We start from the raw sequence: 22,532 nt of genomic DNA, 5'->3' as shown, positions 1-22,532 counted from the left end.
TCGAGTCCAACCCCCTGCTCAAGGCAGGAATCCACCCTAAAGCATCCCTGACAGAGGGTTGTCCAGCTGCCCCTTGAAGGCCTCTAGTGTGGGAGAGCCCACAACCTCACCAGGCAACTGATTCCATTGTCGTACTGCTCTAACAGTCAGGAAGTTTTTCCTGATGTCCAGCTGGAATCTGGCTTCCTTTAACTTGAGCCCGCTATTCCGTGTCCTGCACTCTGGGAGCATTGAGAAGAGATTGCGCTCTTGAGGCAGAAGCCCCCATCACGTCCGTGCGCTGTGCTGCACCTGGTCTGTCCCTGACCTCAAAAAGGAGCAGGGGGTTGTCCTCTGGGGAGTTTGTGGCTTGGTGTCGGATCCCCTGGGGGCACCGTTTGGAACCCAAGTCTGGATCCGGCCGTGACTCCATGTGGCCGAGCGTTCTGTTTACGTGGCGGCCAGCCGGCTGTTGACAGGACAGTGGGCAGCCACCTGTTCCAGTCTCCTTCAGGGGAGCGTCTCTAGGGAGGGCATTGGGACTCCCCCCCCCCCCCCCGGCAGCCTCTCAAGGAGCCTGTCCTGTATGACCCTGGACCTGCGTCTCCCTGCAGGTGCTGCTGAGCCTGGGGGACTTCCTGGCAGCCAAGCGGTCCCTGAAGAAGGCCTACCGGTTGGGTTCCCAGCAGCCTCAGCAACGGGAAAACATCTGCCGCAGCCTGCGCTATGGTGAGTGCAGGGGGGCGGCGCTCACCTCGCCGAACCCGTGGGGCCACCCCACAGCCACGGCGCCCTGAGGTGGAATCTATGCCCCGCCTGAGGGACTCACGGGACGCTTCCTCTCTGGCAGCCTCGAAGGTGAGCCGCCTGCAGCAGGCCCTGGAGGAGGCGGAGGCGGCCGGCCACCGGCCAGCAGCCCTGGGCCTGTGCGAGCAACTGGGGGACCTTTTCTCCAAGGCAGGGGACTATCCGCGGTCCGTGGAGGCCTACCAGAAGCAGGTGAGGAGGGGCAGCTGCCGCCCCCGTTGTGAAGGGTGCTCCGTGGGCCAGGCTGGACTCTGAAAGGGGGGCGGGTGGAGCTTGGGGAGAAGTGGGCTGGATGGAGCCCGCCTGATACCAAAGGGGGCAAGAGCACTCTGTGTTTCTTTTCAACAAAGCTGTCAACAAATCCTGCTTTTGGAGGGCAAGCGATGGATCTGGGCACACCCGGTCCTGTAGCAGCGAGGGAGGCCTGGGCAGGAGACGCGTGAACATCCGAAGCGGCTTTTCGCTGGCTGGGGCATGCTGGGAATTGTAGTCCAACAGAGCTGGGGCGAGGCTTGTTCTCCAAAGTGCCTTCAGGCATTTGTATCCTGCCCTCTATCACAAGGCTCTCAGGGTGTTGTGTGAGCCAAGCACGGGCTGTGGTGCTCCACAGTGGCCCCCTCCTCGCCGGGAGCATGATGGGAGAGGCTCTGAGCGTTCTCAAGGGCAAGGGAGAACAGGTCAGGCCGAGGGGTCCTTCCCCAGAGGTGCTCCGTCTCCACTAGCCAAGGAAGAGAAGCCAGGAATTGGGGTGGATGTGGGGCCTTTGGATCCCTTGGGAAGGAGTTGAATCCCTGCCGGGGCAGACCCTTGGGTCCTCTCAAGGCCAGACCTGGACGGGCGTCTCTCTCCTAGGTCTTGGGAGCAGGTCTGTCGTAGCCCTGCTGCATGTGAGGAGGGCAGGGGTGAAGTCTGGGAGCTTAAAAGGGGGCAGAGGGGGCTGCGTTTTTAAGAATGGACGGGAAAGGAAAAGGCGGTGGTGTGAAAAGCGGAGGCCGTTCCAGGCCTGGGAAACGGGATTCAGGCTGCATCGGTGAGATAGGGCCAAAAAGGGAGCACTTGAGTTTAGCATCCTGCGCTAGCCGACGCATGAGGAAGCCGGCTGTGCTGGCCAGAGAGCATGCGGGTGCCGGCAGTGGGAGAGTCCGCTCTGCGTTCGGTGTGTGGGATGATGGCTACTCCATGCCCCCACGTCCGCTCTTGTTCCAGCTGCACCACGCCCAGGCGTTGAAGCGTCCGGACCAAGAGCTGGCCGTGATTCACATTTCTTTGGCCGCCACGTTTGGCGACCTAAAGGACCACGGCCGGGCAGTGGAGCACTATCGAGCCGAGCTGGCCCTGCGACAGGGGAACCCCCTGGAGGTAAGTGGGGCCCAGAGCGGGGCCTTTGCGCTCCTCTCCTGCCGGGAGTGCTGCACCCCCTCCAAATCGACACCCAGCAAATCCCAGCGCTGAACTGATGGGAAATTGGGGGCGGGAAAAGGGAGCCGGATAACTGCTTGAGCCTTTTGCCTCTTCCTCCCACGGCCAGAACGGGAAGACGTGGCTGAGCATCGCCCTGGCCAGAGAGGAGGCCAAAGAAAGCTACGAGGAGCTGAAGCCGTGCTTCCAAAGTGCTCTGCGATGCGCAGAGAAGGCCGGTGAGCCCAAACTGCAGGTGAGCACAGAGGGGCCGGAGGGGTCTGCTTCCTCTTTGGGGTGGAGGAAGAGGAGGAGGGCTTGTCTTGTAGGAGGGTGGGGGGGGAGCTCCAAATGGGACCATTCATAAAATCATAGAATAGCAGAGTTGGAAGGGGCCTACAAGGCCATCGAGTCCAACCCTCTGCAATCAGGAATGTGCCGGGATGAGACATCAGAACAGTCTTCTGGAATTTAAGAAAGCCATAAAGACTGATCTCTTCCGGCAGGCCTACCCAGTAGAATTTTAAGATGCCTTTTAATAACGTGCTGCTTTTAATAATGTATTAGTTTTAAAAGTTTTTTTTTAATTAGTTTTAAATGTTTTTTTGTAATTTGTATTTTTGCATTTGCTGCTGTTTTTATCTTGGCTGTGCTTTTATATTGTATTTTATATTATGGTTTTATACTGTTGTTTTGTTTTGAATTGTCTTAATTTTGTGAACTGCCCAGAGAGCTTCGGCTATTGGGCGGTATAGAAATGCAATAAATAAATAAATAAATAAATAAACAAACAATATTTAATTACAAGACAAAAATATATTTACAGTTATTTCTACAAAGCATGTTTTAATCAATTATATGTATTTTATGGTGTTTGCATTTGTGTTGTACTCCGTCTTGATCCAGAGGGAGAGGTGGGTAACTACTACTTCTTCTTCTTCTTCTTCTTCTTCTTCTTCTTCTTCTTCTTATTATTATTATTATTATTATTATTATTATTATTTCTCCCCAACCCTGAATCGATGTTTCTCAGCGTCAGATCCTGCAGCACCTCCATGCGTCTCAGCGGAGATGTGGGTGCCCCGAGGCAGCTGGCACCCTCGCCCGGCTGCAGGACCTCTGCCACTCTCAGGGCTGGCGCTCAGACGGGGAGATCAGCGAGGAGGAGGAGGAGTTTCAGAGCAGTGAGCCCTTGGAAGCCAGCGACTTGGAGCTCTCCGACAGCGGTGAGCATTGAGCAGGGGGTTGGACTCGATGGCCTTTTAGGCCCCTTCCAACTCTGCTATTCTATGATTCTATGAAATACTTAAAAGGTTGTCACACAGAGGAGGGCCAGGATCTCTTCTCCATCCTCCCAGAGTGCAGGACACGGAAGAACGGGCTCAAGTTAAAGGAAGCCAGATTCCGGCTGGACATCAGGAAAAACTTCCTGACTGTTAGAGCAGTGCGACAGTGGAATCAGCTACCTAGGGAGGTTGTGGGCTCTCCCACACTAGAGGCCTTCAAGAGGCAGCTGGACAACCATCTGTCAGGGATGCTTTAGGGTGGATTCCTGCCTTGAGCAGGGGGTTGGACTCCATGGCCTTGTAGGCCCCTTCCAACTCTGCGATTCTATGATTCTATGTGAAGGGGGGGGGTCATGGCAGATGATGGAGGCACAGGAGCCTTCGGGGTGGAGGGGGCGATTGGCTGTGCATTCCTCTACATTTCTTACCTCTGAGGCTTGCAGAAGTCTGGGATGGGTGTGTGGTCCTGAATCCGGCCTTTCCTTGTAGTCAGCTGGAGACGGTACACCTGACTCCAAGGAAAGGCAACACCCGTCTCCCATCTGCCCCAGACAGCTGTCAGTGAGAAGTCAAAATGATGATTCCTAATCATGAAAAACCGTTATTTATGAGTTGCCTTTTGGCCCAGATGGTGCCCCCCCCCCCCAACAAGGCAACTTTCAGTTAAAACATGCATCTGCCTCGACACCGGCTCTGAACCCCAGGCCCAGCTGCGGCTGCTCCCTGCTCAAGCCAAGCACCACCGCTCGATACGCCTGAGGCGAGGGACAAAAAACACCTTCCTCCAAACTATGTGGAGAAAGGGGTTAAATGGAGAAGGATTTCAATATATAAAATAAAACACTGTGAGTTATATGTGCTGAGGTGTAATATTGTCAGAGCGGGTGCTAAATGTGTAAACCTCAGATGATAAATGCCAAACAGACACGTGGGATTTTTGTGGTAGTTAAAAACAAAACAATCAAAATTTATTTTCAAAAGTTCACAAGCTTTGTTTCAAATAAAACATTTAAAACCTTTTTGAAACCTTTCATCCAATCCTTTCCCTCATTCACATACATACTTTCCTTTCCCTCACACAATCACGCTTGAGCTTTCTTTATTATCAGTATTGATTAATATACATCAACTACGTGCACACCACACTCCAGAGACACCACTCTCTACCCTGGACCTCCAATTTCCCAGAACTTAAGCACTCTAAACACAGAGAGCACTAAAGACTCTAAGAGGACCTAACAAGTCCCCCTCAATCCCCTCAGTCCTCCCCTTATATATCACTCCTCCCCCCTCCTCAGACATTCAATCTCCCCCCACTCAGGCCATCATTCTAAACTCACCACAGACTTACAAACTCAGACATACATTTGGGAACTGACTTGTGGGGTGTAACGCCACACAGCATCCTTTTAAAAACATTAGTATGTCTCAAAAACATTACAACCACTTTTCAAAGTTACAGTTGCACCAACAGCAGAAACTGAGAGCAGGAGACAATCTTACTAAGAGAGGGCGGAGCTAAGAGATTTTGAATACCCAAAGGCCACGCGGCATGGAGGGGTTTTAAGCGCCCCCCTGAAGCCAAGCCGAGAAGGGCCCGGCCTCGCTTCCTTTGCGAGGGTGTTCCCCAGGCGAAGAAGCCATTAAGCCTGGCATTTCCTGTTTGTTAGCTCTAGCAGAGCATGCCAGGGCTGGAAGGTGGGAATAACGGGGACTCTCCAGATCCCAAGTGGTGCAGAGGGGCTCTGGCGGAGTTAGACGCCCTCCCTCCCTCTCCTAATGGCACGGCCTGACATTGTCCACCGAAAACAGCAGGTGGCAGGTTAAAGGCAAATGAAAGGAAGTGCTTCGTACGACACACAATTAACCCGTGGAACTCCTTGCTGCCAGGGCTTCCAGAGACCGTTAAGAGCAACTGCTTGTTTTATGCGCCTCAGAAGAGCCGTGCCTGGCTAGGTTGCTGGGAGGCGCATGCTGGGAGCCTGTTCTTTGACTTCTCCCTGGGGCAAAGAGGAGACGGGGGTTGCCGTTGTGTTGTGAGCTCCCGGGGTCCCTCGGATCAGCTGCTCATGAGGGAAGGGGGATGCTTTGCAAAGCCCTATGAAGAGAGACTGAAAGAACTGGGCATGTTGAGCCTGGAGAAGAGAAGATGGAGGGGAGACATGAGAGCACTCTTCAAATACTTAAAAGGTTGTCACACAGAGGAGGTCCAGGATCTCTTCTCCATCCTCCCAGAGTGCAGGGCACGGAATAACGGGCTCAAGTTACAGGAAGCCAGATTCCAGCTGGACATCAGGAAAAATTTCCTGACTGTTAGAGCGGTATGACAATGGGACCAGTTACCTAGGGAGGTTGTGGGCTCTCCCACACTCGAGGCCTTCAAGAGGCAGCTGGACAACCATCTGCCAGGGATGCTTTAGGGTGGATTCCTGCCTTGAGCAGGGGGTTGGACACAATGGCCTTGGAGGCCCCTTCCAACTCTGCTATTCTATGATTCTATGGGCTGTGTGTGTCTCTGACTCTTTGAGGCCTTGCCTCTCTTCCAGATGGAGAGGACGACATGGAGGGCTATGGCAAAACCGTCCCAGGTCAGCGCAGGGTCAACAAGGTAAGTGGGGCCCACAGTCCACTTAGCCCTGCTGGGGGCCGTAAGGCTGTTGCCCAGAGGTCAGCAAGGCATGTGGCGGCCGATAGGACGTGTCTTGCAAGGAGGCCAGGCTCTGGCAGTCAGACGTGCCCACTCCGAGTGGTCACCCAACATCCCTGGGCCCAGGTTAGAGCAAGAGTAAACTGGCTGAAAGAAGGGGGCTCGTGAGACGGAACCGAGGGAGCTGTGGCCCGGCTGGTGTGTGACCCCCCACCCCCATCGTTTGGCTGTCACAGCGAAGTGGCGTCACTGCGTTCAGAGGCAGCGTCAACTAGGGAGGAGACCTTGCTTTGCACGCAGGAGGCCTCTCCTTGGTGCGTCCAGGTCAAAAAACCTCCAGGAGCAGGGGAAGGGGGAAATGCCACAGCCACAACCGTAAGGCGGCCGGAACTGGGGAAAGCCCCAGAATGTTGGGTGTGCGCCCCCCCCCTCACACACACACACCCTCTCTACCTTTTAACACAGAGAGGAGAAACAGAGACTCTTTTCTACACCTTCAATTTCCCCCTGGATCGTCCCTGTGTGTCCAAAGAAGACCTTTTTATTCTCTCAGTATTTTAACACTTAAATTTAACTTAAATTTAAATTCTACTGTTCTAACTCTGTATTTTAATCTTATATCAATTTTGCTGCGTGGTTTTATCCTGGTTGTGCTTTTTATACTGTATTTTGTATTTGTGCTTTTAACCTGTTGGTTGTTTTATTATGGTTTTAATTTTTGTGAACCGCCCAGAGAGCTTCGGCTATTGGGCGGTATAAAAATGTAATAAAATAAATAAATAAATAAATAAATGACACCCAGGGGATACTGGGAGCAGGCAGGGTTGATCCCGCCCTTTCCCTGGGATAACTGAGATGAGTCCCGGCTTCTTCCCTCCTCCCAGCGAGTAGCAGGGGTCAGCAGAGGGAAGGAGCCGGGCTGGGGGGGGGGAGTCCAGGAACATCCGGGAGGGGGGCGGGAGGGGGATCAGCTTTTTTGTGTTTTGAACATACATTTCGCTGGAGCGCAAGGGCGCTCTCGGGTCCTGCGTTGTTGCTTTTTTCTTCACTTCCGGGACATCGTGTGGCCGTCTGGATGCAGGACGGCGATCCCAGAAGCCGGAAATCCTGGGATCGTCCCCCCCGCATCCCCCTTAGGTGTAGAAAGGGCCAGAGAGAGAAGGAAGGGGTAGAATGACAGGGGGTGGGGTAGACTGAACCACACAGACATGCTCCTCACCCCCCATGCAAGTGAATGGAGTGATTTTTCCATTTATTTGCATTGGAGGAGGGGGAAACTGCCCTGGTGAAGTGGCGAAGGTTGGGATTTCCTCTCTCGCTCCCCCACAGCTGTTTTTCAGCAGTGCAGCTGCCTCTTTCTCTCCCCCGTGTTCGCGTGAATGGAGCAATCATAGAATCATAGAATGGCAGAGTTGGAAGGGGCCTACAAGGCCATGGAGTCCAACCCCCTGCTCAATGCAGGAATCCACCCTAAAGCAGCCCTGACAGATGCTTGTCCAGCTGCCTCTTGAAGGCCTCTAGTGTGGGAGAGCCCACAACCTCCCTAGGTCAATGGTTCCATTGTCGTACTGCTCTAACAGTCAGGACGTTTTCCGCCCCCTCCATTCCCTTGCCCCGTGGCTGCAGTGGCACTCATGGGCACCCCATTGGGACCCCGCAGAGAAGACCACAGTGGACTGGACAGACACGCTTGACCTGCTCAAAGGCGGCTTCCGGTGCTGCCCCTGTGAGAGCTGCCCTTCTTCCCTTCCCGCCTGCTGGTGATGCACCAGAGAGTCTTCCCTAGACGTGCCGCCCTGCCTTAGAGAGACGGGCCCAATGCCTGCAAGGCCGTGCTTTCTCCTCCAGCCTTTGGGCCACTCTGCTGGCTCCAGGAGTGGGTGCCTGTGGGTGGGGGCTTGCTTTGTGCATGAGCTGCGGAGGACCGAACCGCTTCTTCCTTCCTTCCTCCTCTTCAGTGGAACCAGCGGAACGACAAGGGCGAGACCTTGCTTCACCGCGCCTGCATTGAGGGCAACCTGCGCCGGGTGCAGTTCTTCGTGGAGAGGGTGAGCCCCTGGGCCCCGCGAGCAGGGGGGGAGGCCGCTCCCCAAAGGCAGGGGCGGGCCCCCTCTTTCTGAGGGCAGGAGGGCGGCCTCCCCCACCCTTGCCTTGATGCTGGCTGACCCAGGCCCTAGCTCACAGCCCCCTCTTCGGCCCGATGGTCCACGGTATTGTTTCGCCCCTCCCTGGCAGGCGGTCTTGACGTGGGCTGAGTTCCCACCTCCCTGTGTTGGAGAACGTGCAGAGAGGAGCCCCGATTCAGCCTTCGGTGCCGTCCTGGGTTTGTTTTAAAGGGCAAATGCATTTGCAGCAGACTCTTTACGTAATGCATTTCTTGCCCGCCCTTTTCAAGGCTGCAGCCCTGCAAACAGATTCATAAACATTGCTAGCCAAAGCGCTCTCCCTATCCCAGCCGCTTGGGGTTTAAGACAGCAAAGGAACTGACTTCTGTAAAGATGTTCTGCTTGGTGGTTACCTGGAACGGAATTCTACTCGCCCTTGTTGACCAAGGAAGGGGCTACTTAGAAGCCTGGTTATTATTATTATTATTATTATTATTATTATTATTATTATTATTATTTATTTATATAGCACCATCAATGTACATGGTGCTGTACAGAGTAAAACAGTAAATAGCAAGACCCTGCCGCATAGGCTTACAATCTAATAAAATCATAGTAAAACAAAAAGGAGGGGAAGAGAATGCAAACAGGCACAGGGTAGGGTAAGCAGGCACAGGGTAGGGTAAAACTAGGTCACCAAGGCACCAACGACTGGAGCCACATTGTTACCGTCCACGCAGGGTCCCAGCTGGTTCACGTGGATAAGGAGTGCACATTCTCTGGTTGTGGCAATTCTCCTCCGTGGCAAAATGGGTGGAGTCCAGGCATTTTGCTGGCCTCTTCCTTCGAACTAGTCACTGCTGAAACATTGCAACAGAAATGTTGGCTCAGAGCTGCTGGCGGTGGAGTGGGGAGAAGCCGCGTGGACCAAGCGAGGCCTTGGAGGGGCGGCTTTCCTTCTGCAGCATTGGCTGCTCCCATCTCAGTTCGGGGAGGGGGCAGAAGCAGGCAGGCGTTGGGGGCGAGGAGGTTCTCTTCCAGCTTAAAAAGCCAGGTGACATCTTACGCGGTGACGTTTCTCATCTCTGCACATCAGGGTCACCCTCTGAACCCTCGGGACTACTGTGGCTGGACCCCCCTGCACGAGGCTTGCAACCATGGACATCTGGGTAAGGGGGGGGAAGGAGCTGTGGGGAGGGGGGAGGGAAGGAGCCCTCCTGGGGAGCCTGAACATTTTGGCTCTGCCACCAGGAAAACGGGGCGACTTCCTCTTGATCTGGGGTCCTGGCTGTGTCGGACGACGCGAACCACTCGTTGCCTCTTCCTCTAGAGGTGGTGCGTTTGCTTTTGGACCACGGCGCCGCCGTTGATGACCCCGGGGGCCCCGGCTGCGAGGGCATCACCCCCCTGCACGACGCCCTCAATTGCGGCCATTTTGAGGTCGCGGAGCTCCTGATCCAGAGGGGCGCCTCCGTGCTGCTGCGCAACACCAAGGTGAGGCACGGGCCGAGTGTGGACTTCGCAGCGAGAGGAGGCGGAGCGGGAGCGGGGCCTGGCGGGGCTGGAGGGGGCGGCCTGCTGGCGTGGTGGTTGGTCTCCACGGTCTTGACTGGAGCCGGTGGGCAGCTCCTGGAGGTGGAGGGGGGGGCGGCAGCCAGCCTGCGCTGCTGCTGCTGCTCCATCGCCTGCTTATAGAGTCACAGAATAGCAGAGTTGGAAGGGGCCTCCAAGGCCATCGAGTCCAGCCCCCTGCTCAATGCAGGAATCCACCCTAAAGCATCCCTGACAGATGGTTGTCCAGCTGCCTCTTGAAGGCCTCTAGTATGGGAGAGCCCACCACCTCCCTAGGTCACTGGTTCCATTGTCATACTGCTCTTACAGTCAGGAACAGTGCAGGGCCTGTTCCTGACTGTTCCGGCCACAATCCTTGGCCTGCCTCGCTGCTGGTCCTGCCGCTTGGTTGCCTCTTGGAAGCCTCCTGGAGTCCGACGACCCAGCTGGCTGGAGCCCATCCTTTGGCTTCCAGATTCTTTCTACTCTTCCCACCCGCCAGGCAAGCGCAGGGCCCCTCGCCCGGGTCCCTCTCGGAATTTAGTGTGACGTGGGCTGCCGTGGTAACGGAAGGAGGGGTGAGAAGGGTGGCCGCTGGGAGCAGTTGGAAGGAGGAACGGAGAGGGAGGGAGGGAGGGAGGGAGGGGGAAGAAAAAGGGAAGGAGGAAGGGTTTCAGGGGATTTGGGGAAGGCCGGGAAGAGAAGGCGGCCTGGGACAGAATGGCTGCAAGGAGCAGGCAATTAGGCAGACGGCCACGGAGAGCAGCACCGAGAGGTTCACCCGGGCGACGCGCAGGGGCAGCTGGGCAGCTGTTTGGGGGTTGAGGTAACTCAGGGACTCTCAGGGTGTTAATGCTGAAGTCATTACTAATAAATTCTTACGTTTTGTGTAAAAAAAGAGTGGGGGTGGGGCTTTTGTGTTTAAACAATGCGGTGACCAGAAATAAGGAACCTGGACGAGGCACCGGGACCTAGTCAAACACGGAAGTCCCTTTTTTCTTTCTTTTTTTAACAAAAGTAATGATTTCACCATTAACACCCTGTGAGTCCCTGAGTTCTCTCCAGCAGATCTCAGACTTCTCAGCCGTCCTTCCTGTCCCCCCTGTGGGGGTTTTCCGCGTGGGTCTGCGTTGTCCCACGTTGCCCTTTTCACTGCCTGGCCAGTGGGTGGGGAGGGAGCCCTTCTGTCGGCAGCTTGGCACCCCGTTGCTTCGGGTGTCCCTCCGACATCAGGGAGGTCAGTTAGGCCTTCCGCTGAACCTGCGAGCAGCGCCCTGAGGTGGCTAGAGCAGAGCTGCAGAGCCCCTGGGGAGATCCGGCGGGTAGCACACTCCCTGCGTCTCTCTCCTGTTAGGGCCTGAGCCCCTTGGGGACTCTCCAGGCCTGGGTGCAACTCTACGGCCGGGATCTGGACCACGAAACCCGCGAGCGCTGCAAGGCCATGGAGGGCCTGCTCAGGAAGGCCGTGGCGAGCCGAGGTGAGCAAGGGGCCAGGCCTCCAGGCCTCTTCCTGGGAACCCTCTCCGAGTTGCCTGTCCCATCATCCGGGGGTGGGGGGAAGGGGAGCAGTCTGAGTCTGGCTCCCCAGGAAGCCTCAGTGTCACAGAGCCACGGAGAAGGGTCTGAGAGTCCTGCTCCTTTGCTTTCCGTCTTTAAAATCAACATTCGCAGAGCTCGTGCAAATGTGTGGAGGGCCCCCGCTGCTCATGGAGGGCCCGGCCCCCCTCTCCCAGCCGGCCAGGATTCTCCCCCTGGGGAAGGGCTCCCTCCGCAACTGCACTGCACCTGCCTCTGGAACGAAGGGGTTGGGGGTGCTGCAGCCCTGGCTCTCCTCTCGGGGGTCCTCCCTGCTGCAGGGGCAGTCCTGGCGGTGGCGGCGGCGGTGGCTTCAGAAGGGCCAAGCACGCGGGCGGAGCCGTCTCGGCTGGCATTTGAACCCCGCTGGTCTCCTGGCACCGAGGACATGTGCTTGAGCCTGCCCACCAAGCTGATGCTCTTGGGAACGCGGCGTGTGGCGTGACGAGGAAACGAGTCGGGGGGTCTTCTGCTTTTGCCCCTGCAGGCTCCAGGCCTCCTCCGCCGCGGGATCAGCCAGGCAGCCAGCTGTTTGATGCAGAGCTCCCGGAGCCCCAGGCGTCCTGCCCTGCAGGCCCCGCTCTCAAGCCCGGGAGCCCGAGGGGGAGCCGGGGGGAGCCTGAGGAGGACTGCATGATCCCCCTGAAGCCCGTCAAGAAGAGGCCGCGTCTGCTGGGCCGGAAGCTGCCGAGAGAGGAGGAGCTGGTGCAGCCGGCGGACGTGGCTGAGCATCGGGGGGCTGGGCTGGCCGCCCCCGCTGAGTACCGGGCTGCCATGCGGGGGGTGGGCAGTGCCCATCCCCCACCCAGCCCGGAGCGCCCCCGGCCCCCTCCTGAGCCAGCCCTCATCCCACCTGAGGAATACCTCGGGGATGACTGGCTGGAAGATGACTTGGGGCCCCCGCCCCGCTCCCGCAAAAGGAACCGCCAGAGTCCCGCCGGGTCGTCCGGGTCGGAGTCCGCGAAAAGCACAGGGTCTGAGAGCGACGGGGGCCCTCCCCCCCAACCTCCCGAGGCTACCAGGAAGAGGAGGAGGCGGAGGATCCGGCAGAGTCGTCTCACCCAGATCGTAGACAGGATCCCGCTGGGGCGGATTCGGGGGACCGGCACGGTGGGGAGCCCAGAGCCCAGGGCTGATGACAGCAACCTCGGCGGGGCAGGCCACAGCGCTCAAGCCAACGGGCTGCCGGAGGGTGAAGGAAGCTCCCCTTCCAGATCCGCACAGGTGAGCTTCCAGCGGCTCATTCCTGGCTGGGCCGGGGGGTCCTGGCACCTCCCGGTGGCGGCGGCAGCGCCCTGAGCCTCCCGGCCAGCCGACTTCTCAGGTCAGACCTACTCTCCTGCTCTCTGCAGGGCCAGGTGAGGAGGTGATCACCTGGCCCAAAGGACAGCTCTCCTCTCTCCCAGTTGGAGGAAACGTATTCCTGGCAGTGGGAAAAGGGAGATGGATTGGACGGTTTGCCTTGCATCTGCTCAGGGGTGATCCCCAACGTATCGATCTGGAGGCCTGACCGCTCCGGGCCCAGTCATAGAATCATAGAATCATAGAATAGCAGAGTTGGAAGGAGTCTACAAGGCCATCGAGTCCAATCCCCTGCTCAGTGCAGGAATCCACCCTAAAGCATCCCTGACAGATGGTTGTCCAGCTGCCTCTTGAAGGCCTCTAGGGTGGGAGAACCCACAACCTCCCTAGGTAACTGATTCCATTGTCGTACTGCTCTAACAGTCAGGAAGTTTTTCCTGATGTCCAGCTGGAATCTGGCTTCCTTTAACATGAGCCCGTTATTCCGTGTCCTGCACTCTGGGAGGATCGAGAAGAGATCCTGGCCCTCCTCTGTGTGACAACCTTTTAAGTATTTGAAGAGTGCTCTCATGTCTCCCCTCAGCCTTCTCTTCTCCAGGCTCAACATGCCCAGTTCTCTCAGTCTCTCTTCATAGGGCTTTGTTTCCAGACCCCTGATCATCCTGGTTGCCCTCCTCTGAACACGCTCCAGCTTGTCTGCGTCCTTCTTGAATTGTGGAGCCCAGAACTGGACGATGCTTTCCATTACTAAGATGAAACTAGATCACTTGTGAAAGGAATGAATGATAGTTTATTGACAGAAAATGGTCGAGGAATAAAAATTAAAAAGAAAGCTCACGCGTCTCTTCAGCTGATGAAGCTCCAGCCTTCATCACAGCTGCGTGTTTGCCGGGGCCTCCAGTTGGGAGCGTGCCAGACACCGTTCCGAGGACCCAAAGCTCTCCAGGCTGGCCGGGCACATTTCCCTCACGGAGCGAGACCCAGTTGCTTAGGCCTTAGCCCAATCTGTACCCTTTGCCAATACGTTAGAATGTGCACAGAGCATTGCAGGGCAGGGAAATAATTTATTTCTCCTATGACTAAGAGATCTTCGCATTCCAGCACCGGGGGGAGCGGGGGGAGAGAAACTCTCTTCATCTCAGATAGCAAAGCAAAGCAAGGCAGCTGCATAACCGTTGACATGAGGTTGACACACTTCGCGTCAGACCGCTAGCAATTGTTAACATGTCGGCCGGTACCTATCTGGTACCTTTAAGCCTATGAGGTTACCCAATATATGTGGGGCCTACGTAAGAAACACTAGAACTGCCCTTTATTCAATACTTAACAGGGCTTTATACCTTGAATGAACAGCACATCGGGCTCGGTGTCAGTTCCACACCTGGCCGGACTCCTCGGCTCCCTCCCGCTGGGGAGTTTTGACTGGTTCTGTTCCTCATCCTCATTCCTTTCTTCCTTTCTCTGCAGCTCCCGGCTCCCCCACCCCCAATTCGGGTGCGAGTTCAAGTGCAAGACAATGTCTTCCTTATTCCCGTGCCCCACAGGTAAGAGGGCAGGGCTACCCGGTGCCTTTGGCCATTCCTTCCTCCCTGAAACCGGGGCCGGAGAGGGCTCTTGAACGTGCCTCTGGGCCGCCTCCTTCTCTCGCTGTTGCCGTCCCACCTTGAAGCCCCTTTTCTCTCCTTGGATCATGAGAATCGCCTGGCCAGATCCGCCTCACCCAGCGCTCCGCTTCCCCCAGCGTCCTCAAGCGCTTCACGCGCAGCCTCTGAAGAAGACCAGCCCCTCCCCTCTTGTGCGCCCCCGGCAGCTGGCGTGGATAGCCGTGCTGCCTCGGAACGTGGACGTTCCACGTCATGGTCCTGCCTTAGGCTGGGGGAGGGGGAGACGTGGCTGAGGGGCGGAGCCTCTGCTTTGCACGCCCCTGGGTTCCAGTCCCAACATCTCCAGGTGGGGCTGAAGAAACTCCTGGCTGAGACTCCGGAAAGCCGCAGCTGCCGGTCAGTGTCGACAATAATGGGCTAGAGCAGCCTTCCTCAACCTGGGGGCGCTCCAGGTGTGTTGGACTACAACTCCCAGAATGCCCCAGCCAGCTGGCTGGGGCATTCTGGGAGATGCAGTCCAACACATCTGGAGCGCCCCCAGGTTGATGAAGGCTGGGCTAGATGGACCCAGGGTCTGACTCAGGAGGAGGCATGCTGCATTTGGCCCTGAATAGATGCGCTCTCCTGCCACATCGCTCCAGCTGCTGCAGGCGTCGCTGCCTCCCCTCCCCTCTTCCATGTCCTGCCCCAGCTGCCACCAGCCTGGGGTGTGTCTCTCCCCCCCCCCCCACTGTATTCCAGAGCTGAGCAAGTGGCAACTTCAGCCGCCCGGGGCTGAGCCGTGGTCAGGGGTAGCAGGAGAGCAGCCTTCCCCAACCTAGTGCCCCTCTGGACCTGTTGGACATATTATGGGATGTGGGAGTTGTAGTCCAACACATGCAGAGGGCAGCAGGCTGGGGCAGGAGCCTTGTGGTCTGAGCAGCAGCGCCTTGACCCACACAGGCAGCTGTGACGGGGCCAGCACAAACCTCGTGCTCCCTCCCAAAGCCCCCCCCCCTGCTCCCCTTCACGCGGCGTCGGAGGGCGACTGTTCTTGCAGGCCGTGAAGTGGTTGGAGCTTTGGGAGGGGGCGTTTTCGGCTTTTGCCACCACTTTGCAAGAGGCCTCAGAATTACTCTGCTGCTTTAGCTGTAGCGCAGCACAGGTCAAAGTTGAAGAGTTGTCGGTCTGGTTCATCATATGGGAGCATCGGGAATGTTCCTGTTACAAAAAGCAAAGGAAGCGTCTAGTCCTCATGTTCGTGGGGAGGACTGACGGCTGCCTCTCCCATAGAGGCCTTGCTGCATGGGACTTCTAGGGGGGAGAGATTGGGCGTTTCTGCCCCCAGCCCCCATGCCTGTGCTCCACTGTGGAAGGTGACCCGGGGGAGGGAGGGAGGGCCGTCTCTGGGGGTGAAAGGGGGGGCACTGGCGGAGGAGCGAGTCCCTTGGAGGGTGGGGCAGAAGAGCGAGCCTCCTGCCCCAGCCCCCTCCCCTTCCTTGCAGCGGCAGCGAGAGCCGCCCCGTGTCGTGGCTGGCGGAGCAGGCCTCCCAGCGCTACTACCAGACCTGTGGGCTGTTGCCACGTCTGACCCTGAAGAAAGAGGGCGCCCTCCTGGCCCTTCAGGACCGCATCGCCGACGTGCTGCAAAGCAACGAGGAGGTGAGCAGCCGGCCCACGGGGAGGGAGGCTGGCTGGCGGGCGCTTCTGCCCCAAAGGTGGGGGGTGGGTCAGTGCAAAGGCTCTGGGGCAGGCCGTGAGGTGCAGCGGAGCTGGACCTGTTGGCTCTGGGGCAAGGTGGATGCCAGGCTCCCTCAGCCCAGATGGACAGAGAACGGCCTTTGCCACAGGATTGGGTAGCGTCTGGCCCTCCAGCTCCCGTCACCTCTCCCAGTTGGCTGATGGGAGTTGTAGGCCGAGGCATCTGGGCAGCCTCAAGTTTCCCACTCCTGCTTTTCAGGATTCCTTGAGGAGCGTTTGACGGGGGCGGGTGGGGGGTGGGGTGGGGCTCCTGTGGAGGGCCATGGTGATGAGAGGCTTTGGGGAGTGGGGCCAGCAAAAGTCTCCACCGCAGAGAAGTGGGCCCCGCGGACGGAATGGCGTCGCCCTTGGAGCGGCAGGCCTTGGCCGGCCCCTGATGCTCCCGTGTGCGCATGCGCTCTGTGGCAGGTGCTGGCCGAAGTGCAGTCCTGGGACCTGCCGCCCCTCGTGGAGAGATACCGCAAGGCCTGCCGGAGCCTGGCTGTGGGTAAGCTGCTAGCCCCCCGCAGGGTGGGGCTTCTCCGCGGGCGCCAAGCAGCGTGTATATCGGGGGGCGGATGCCATAGAGCTCCCGGGCACGCGGAAGCCCCCTTGTTGGCCGGCTGAAGCTGGTGGGTGAGTTCGGGGAGGGGGCTCAGGCTTCCCCGGGAGGCGTCTGGTCTGCACAGGGGCTGGAGCTGCTTCTGCGGGCAGCGTCCCCACTGGCATCACCCCACGGAAGCATGGAGGGGGAGCCCCACCCTGCCCCTGCCCCTGCCCCGCCAGGGCGGCTGCTTGCGGAGGCTTCTGCTGTGGCGGAGGTCTGGGGGCGTCTCTCTCTGACTCTCTCTTCCCCGCCTGACAGGGGAGCACCGGCTGCTCCTGAAGGTGCTGGAGCGGCAGGACTCGGGCCCGTCCTTCAGCGTCTCCGGCGTGGCCCTGCGCCGCCTCCACCTCACCCCGCTCCTTCGGGCGCTCAAGCTGCAGGCCTCCCTCCGGCGCTTGTGCCTCTCCGGCACCGGCCTGGGCGACGACACGGCCGGGGAGCTGCTGGCCAGCGTGGGCACCATGCCCGGCCTGCAGCGGCTGGACCTCTCGGCCAACCGGCTTGGCCCCGCAGGGCTGCATGCGCTGGCCGCCGGGCTCTCGGGCCCCACCACCTTCCAGGTAGGCTTGGCGGGGCGGAGGACGCTGGGCCCTCGGAGGGGGCGCGAGGGATGTTTTGACGCGGGGGGTAAAGGGTGGGCAGGTGGTGACTGCGTGACGGGGAGATCGAAAGGCAGAGCGCACCGAGATAATGGGAGTCACGGCTTCACGGGGCAATGAGAGATGGCTGGGAGACTGTGAGCGAAAGCCGTTTTCTGTCGTTCTGTGGGGCAGCGGAACTCCATCTGTGTGCTCTCATACCACATGTGCACCACGATGAGCACTAGAAGCTTGTTCTTTTAAAAACAGAAGCTGATGATTGGGGATCTAGAACTGTAGCTTGTAAGCCTATGCGGCAGGGTCTTGCTATTTACTGTGTTATCTGTACAGCACCATGTACATTGATGGTGCTATATAAATAAAATAATAATAATAATAATAATAATAATAATAATAATAATAATAATAATAATAATAATAATAGCCCCATTTCCCTAAGTGGCATGCCGCCAGCCCCGGTTTATATCCGACTTGGGGGTCTTGGGCTCCCTCGGTCCTGCCCTCAATGTGACGGTAGGTGGCTGGTCCTTCCCCTCCCCCCAGCACCACCCCGCCTCCCTCTTGTTTCAGAACCTGGAAGAGCTAGATCTCAGCCTGAACCCCCTGGGCGACCGCTGCTCCCAGCCCCTGGCCATGCTGCTTCAGGCCTGCCCTGTCTTGAGCGTGCTCAAACTGCAAGCCTGCAGCCTCAGCTCCGCCTTCCTGGAGCACTACCGCCTCCTGCTGGCCAATGCCCTGAAAGGTAAGAGAAGCGTGGCAGACGTGGGCTGTGTGTCGTCGTCCGTCCGCCTGTCCGTCCCCCCGCCTGCATCCCTCCCAAATAACTACAAAAATCTAACCAAGCCTCTGTACAAATAAAGCAAAGCTGACACTGATTTGCTAACTTTGCATGTTTCCTGCTGCTAGTCACAGGGAGGGTCGGAGAGCTTTGCTGGGCAATGAACGTTATACACCTGGAGTAAAAGGGCTCCAAGAGGTGTTAACGTCTCTGGAAGTGGGAATTCACAACCCTTTTATGCAGGAACACATTTCTTGGCCGTGAGAACTGTGTTCAGTTGCTTCTCGTGACAATATTCCTGCGTGTGGCTCCATTGTTTTTATTTCCTGAAAATATTGGGGATCCGCCCTCGTCCGTACGGAGCGCAGGGGAGGGTGCAGCGAGCAGAGCTGTAAATGGCCGTACAAATGGGAAGGCGTTCGGCTCCTTTAAGGGGCTTTTGACATCCCCGGGGGTTCTGCCTGCTCGGCTCGGCCGCCCGCCTCACTCTGCCCGTCTCAGCCTGCTCTGGACAGTGATTTGGCGACAGAGGCACGCTGAGGGGTGTGCTGTTTGGGATGGGGGGAAGCAACCGGAAGGCTGCCCCCTCCCAACCCAGCTCATTATGCAGCAGCCGCTGAGTGCAGGCCTGTTTGTGGGACCTTGGTGCTCTTTGAGACCAAAGCAGGAGTCGAAATGTACCACTGTTGAAGTGACATCGCTGAGCCTGGACTCTTTCTGTGCTCCTGGGATGTTCCAGCTTCGCTCACTGTTCCTCTCCCGCTCTCCCCACCTTCCGTGGCTGTCCCGGTCTGCCCCTTCCTCCCCTCGAACCCTGAACGGCTGTTTCCTCGCAGGAGCTGTGCACCTCAAGCGCCTCTCTGTGTCCCACAATGCCCTGGGCTCCCCTGGCCTGGAACTGCTCCTTGGGAGCCTGCCCGGCGAGACGCTCACCCACCTGGAGATCGGCTCGGTGGGGGCCGGACCAGAGGACCGGCAGCCTCTGCCGGAGGCGCTGGGCAGGTACTTGGCACAGGTATGGCGGGGCAGGTGTGCGGGCCTGGGGAAGCCAGCCCTTGCTTCCGGTCACCTGCGCTGGACTATTGTGACCAGATGGAAAGCAAGCCTTAGCCAGCCTGGCGCCCTCCAGATGTGTTGTAGTACAACTCCCATCATTCTGGCCAAGTGGGCTGAGGATGATGGGAGTTGTAGCCCAGCACACCTGGAGGGCGCCAGGCTGGCTTTAAGCTACAGGCTAGGCAATGCGGGGGCAGGTGGAGAAGAAACTTTGCCCTGTGGTTCCGGCTTGCCCATAACGGTTCAGCCATTGTGGGGGAAGACCGACCGTGCCGGGCCATTCGCTCCGTTCTAAATCCCCATCGTTTCCCCGGACAGGATGGCTGTGCTCTCACCCACCTGACTTTCTCTGGGAATCGCCTGAACGATGATGCCGTCGCGGAGCTGGCCAGGTACGGAGGATGGGCCGTGCTCCCTCGGGGCGGGATGTTTCCCGAAGTAGGAAACTGGAACCCTGTGTTTTGAAAGCACGTCAGGGAGTGTTCCCCTCCCCTCTTGACCACGTGCCGTTGCAGGAGGCCTTCCTGCCTCTGGAGCGAGAGACGGCACGTAACGGGAAGGTTTCCTTTCTGTTCAGAGGAGGGCTCTCTAGCTGGGATTAAGTCAGGGCTACGTCTTCTGGCCTTCATGGAACACCTTTCTTTGCCCTCTGCCTCCCTTCTGTCTTCTTTCTCAACGCTGGGGTGTTTTGACTCGGCTGCAGTGAAACATCTGCGAATGACAGGGCTCTTACTCCTCCCTCCTTCCCTCAGGAAGCAAAACGGCCTCTTCTTGCCCTGCCTCTGTGCCGTGATGGGAGGAGTCGCCCATCGCCATTTCTCCCCCCCCCCCCATCTTGGCAGTCAGAAACTTGCTGATGAATCCAGTGTTCTGTTTCTCCTGTCATTGTCATTTGTCCTGTCACTGTTCTGTTTCTCCTGTCCAGCTGCCTCCTGTCAAGAGGCAGCTGGACAACCCTCTGTCAGGGATGCTTTAGGGTGGATTCCTGCATTGAGCAGGGGGTTGGACTCGATGGCCTTGTAGGCCCCTTCCAACTCTGCGATTCTATGATTCTATGATTTCCTCTAAGGTTTTCTTGCGTGGGCCCTTTGTAACTCTGCAGTCCTCGTCTCTCTCTCTCCTCTCAAGTTGCAATAATGCAAGCAGGCTCTCAGCCCAAACTCCCATCATCTCTGCTGGACGGATGATGGGTCTCTTACTTCCCGCCTCTGAGCTTCCAAAGGCATCGGGGCCGGCGGACCTTGGGAACAGAATGCTGTGGGCGAAATGAGCTGTGTGTTGGAGGCAGGAGGGGGATTGATGAACAGAAGGCAAGCAGGGTTGGGAGCCATGGCAGGGTAATTCCAGCTCACCTTCCAGGACAGTGACCAGGGGTACTGGGACCGTGGGCTTTGAGCGCTTGGGAAAGCATTCCGTACATGCTCTGTTCTTACCCCCTGAACTGTCTAAGGCAGGGACCCCAGTGGCGGCCTGTGGCAGAGGGGGAGGAGGCGGCTCTTTGCAGGCCGTTCACAGGCCGCCCTTTGCTAATGGGGCCAGCCACCCAGAGTCCGTTCTCTCTTCAGGTGCCTCCCCGTGTGCCCATCTTTAGTCTCGCTGGACTTGTCTGCAAACCCCGAAATCAGCATTGTGGGCCTCCGGACGCTGCTGCTGGCCCTTGAGGAGAGGAAAGCCGGCCTCCAGCTCCTCCACTTGGCTGGTGAGTTTTGCCGGGCCTGGGGCTTGTCTGCCTCACTGGTGGCGGATAGTCTGGTCGGTCCTCCCCCTCCAGCACTGGAAGGCGGCATAGTTTGAACGGTGCAGCTGGACCGTGCTGGCAAAGGGGTGATTCTTGTCTGCTGCCCGTGGGTTAACTTCTCCAGATCATGAGGGCTTCTCCTCCACGCCTCCCCCCCACCAAACTAGAAAGTAAGCTGTATGGCTTGTGCCTCTTCTATTGGCAAATGACACCCCCCCTCCTGCGTACACCCCCCCTCCCTTGCCAGTTTTTTTTTCTTTCGGGGGGGAGGGTGGTCACCCCACATTGTTTGAAAAGGCACATTGAGCATCTTTTTGATGGAATGGAGCATAAAGCTTTCCTGAATAAACTGGAATGCCCCCTTCCCTAGGCAGCCCTTGGTACTGAAATGCCCGGCCTCGAGGCACGGAGGCCTGAGGTCGTACCGAGGCTGAGCTGACCGCTTCCTTCCTTCCTAGGCTGCTCTGTCCGAGGGCCTCTGGACAGCGTGACGTGGACGAAGCTCTCCTCCAACGTGCGCCGGCTGCAGCTCTGCAGCCGCCACCTCAGCAGAAGCGACCAGCAGGACGTGGCGGAGCTGTGGCGGGGCCCAGCCGGCACCACCCTGCGCTCGGTCACCCACCACCACCGGCTCTTCTGCCAGTGCCTGTAGCAGCCCCTGCCAGCAGTGCCGGCCTTGAGGCCTTCTGAACACTCCGGCTCCAGCCGCACGGGGAATTAGTCTTTGGAACCGCTACTCTTACGCCAGACAGCCCGGGCTCTGGTCATGTCCCAGAGGCGGTTCCCGTGCCACTATGAGCCTGCAAGATCTAGTAGAGAGTGGTGATATTCTCTAAGGGTTCCAGGAAAGGAGATGGCTTGGTGTTCATGTGTAAAGATGAGAAACTGCTGCAGCCGCGACCAGGAAAGTGTGTCTGCCTGATCTAGTGGCCTGGTGTTCCAAGTCCAAAACTTGGGGGGGCTCCTCCTTCGTCCCCGCCCCTCGGACAAAGCTGCCGTCGCTTGTGTTGTGCTGTAACTTATTCTCCACCTTTGCTGTTGTGCTGCCTAGCAGCCCGGCCTCCTCTGTGGGGCTCAACTTTGAACTCTCAGCCTTTATTGTCTGTACTCACCTCCCCCTCGGCAACAGAAGAGGCTTGCATTTCTCCTTGTGTGCCTGACTCACTGAGGCTGCTATGAGTCTGCCTAAAGCACTCTCCGGTTGGTTACGGGCAAAGGCGGAAGGCGTTGTACAGACTTCGCCCGTTTGAGCTTCTAGTTTTACGATCAAACCAAAGGCACAGCCTTGCGAGAGCACATCTGGGACTGTGGAGCAGATGCTGGCCAAAGCTTTCAGAGCCAGATGTAATCCCCCCCCCCCCCGGCCATCCCTGAACGGACAAACGCTAAAACCTTGTGGCAATTCCACTTCTTGTGAAGCAGCTGCCTGAACCAATGTCCAGGCAGGAATGAAATCTGGTACAGAGCTCACTTTCTTACTGTAGAAAGAGGATTTATTTGCGTTAGACTGATAAAGAGTCTGCCTCTCTGAGGCGAAAGCAAAACCCAAATAAATACAAGCACCACGCCGGCATCTACTGTCACCCTCCTCCTTATGGCTCCAAGGCAGGGCACCTCCGTGGCGCACTGGTCCTCCTGCCTTGGAGCAGCGGATACAAATACTACGTAGTGAAAGAACTAGCAGGAGACTCACGAAGCTGACACATTGACGAGAGGCTCCGTCGGTTTCAAAAAGAGGGAATGGAGTCCTTGCATTCAGAGGGGCAATGGGGGGGGGGGAG

At 57.7% G+C, this 22,532-nt stretch overlaps 1 protein-coding gene across 1 annotated transcript in view; it reads left to right on the top strand.

Moving 5' to 3' along the window:
• The window catches only part of TONSL (tonsoku like, DNA repair protein), a 30,213-nt gene extending 8,723 nt beyond the window's left edge, over nucleotides 1–21,490 (top strand). The window contains exons 7-26 of the mRNA XM_063131235.1: nucleotides 594–708; nucleotides 830–978; nucleotides 1,993–2,145; nucleotides 2,315–2,440; nucleotides 3,218–3,410; nucleotides 6,017–6,078; nucleotides 8,076–8,165; nucleotides 9,319–9,391; nucleotides 9,553–9,716; nucleotides 11,128–11,251; nucleotides 11,836–12,572; nucleotides 14,118–14,194; nucleotides 15,739–15,895; nucleotides 16,403–16,481; nucleotides 16,839–17,140; nucleotides 17,750–17,921; nucleotides 18,794–18,972; nucleotides 19,332–19,405; nucleotides 20,579–20,712; nucleotides 21,210–21,490. Of these exons, the coding sequence (XP_062987305.1) occupies nucleotides 594–708; nucleotides 830–978; nucleotides 1,993–2,145; nucleotides 2,315–2,440; nucleotides 3,218–3,410; nucleotides 6,017–6,078; nucleotides 8,076–8,165; nucleotides 9,319–9,391; nucleotides 9,553–9,716; nucleotides 11,128–11,251; nucleotides 11,836–12,572; nucleotides 14,118–14,194; nucleotides 15,739–15,895; nucleotides 16,403–16,481; nucleotides 16,839–17,140; nucleotides 17,750–17,921; nucleotides 18,794–18,972; nucleotides 19,332–19,405; nucleotides 20,579–20,712; nucleotides 21,210–21,403 (3,354 nt within the window). The 3' untranslated portion in view covers nucleotides 21,404–21,490. The remainder of the gene's footprint in view (nucleotides 1–593; nucleotides 709–829; nucleotides 979–1,992; nucleotides 2,146–2,314; nucleotides 2,441–3,217; nucleotides 3,411–6,016; nucleotides 6,079–8,075; nucleotides 8,166–9,318; nucleotides 9,392–9,552; nucleotides 9,717–11,127; nucleotides 11,252–11,835; nucleotides 12,573–14,117; nucleotides 14,195–15,738; nucleotides 15,896–16,402; nucleotides 16,482–16,838; nucleotides 17,141–17,749; nucleotides 17,922–18,793; nucleotides 18,973–19,331; nucleotides 19,406–20,578; nucleotides 20,713–21,209) is intronic.
• The last annotated feature ends 1,042 nt before the right edge of the window (nucleotides 21,491–22,532 follow it).

Source organism: Elgaria multicarinata, chromosome 7, assembly GCF_023053635.1.
Source record: "Elgaria multicarinata webbii isolate HBS135686 ecotype San Diego chromosome 7, rElgMul1.1.pri, whole genome shotgun sequence".
NCBI lineage: Eukaryota > Metazoa > Chordata > Lepidosauria > Squamata > Anguidae > Elgaria > Elgaria multicarinata.
This window is presented reverse-complemented; position numbering and strand designations above follow the sequence as displayed.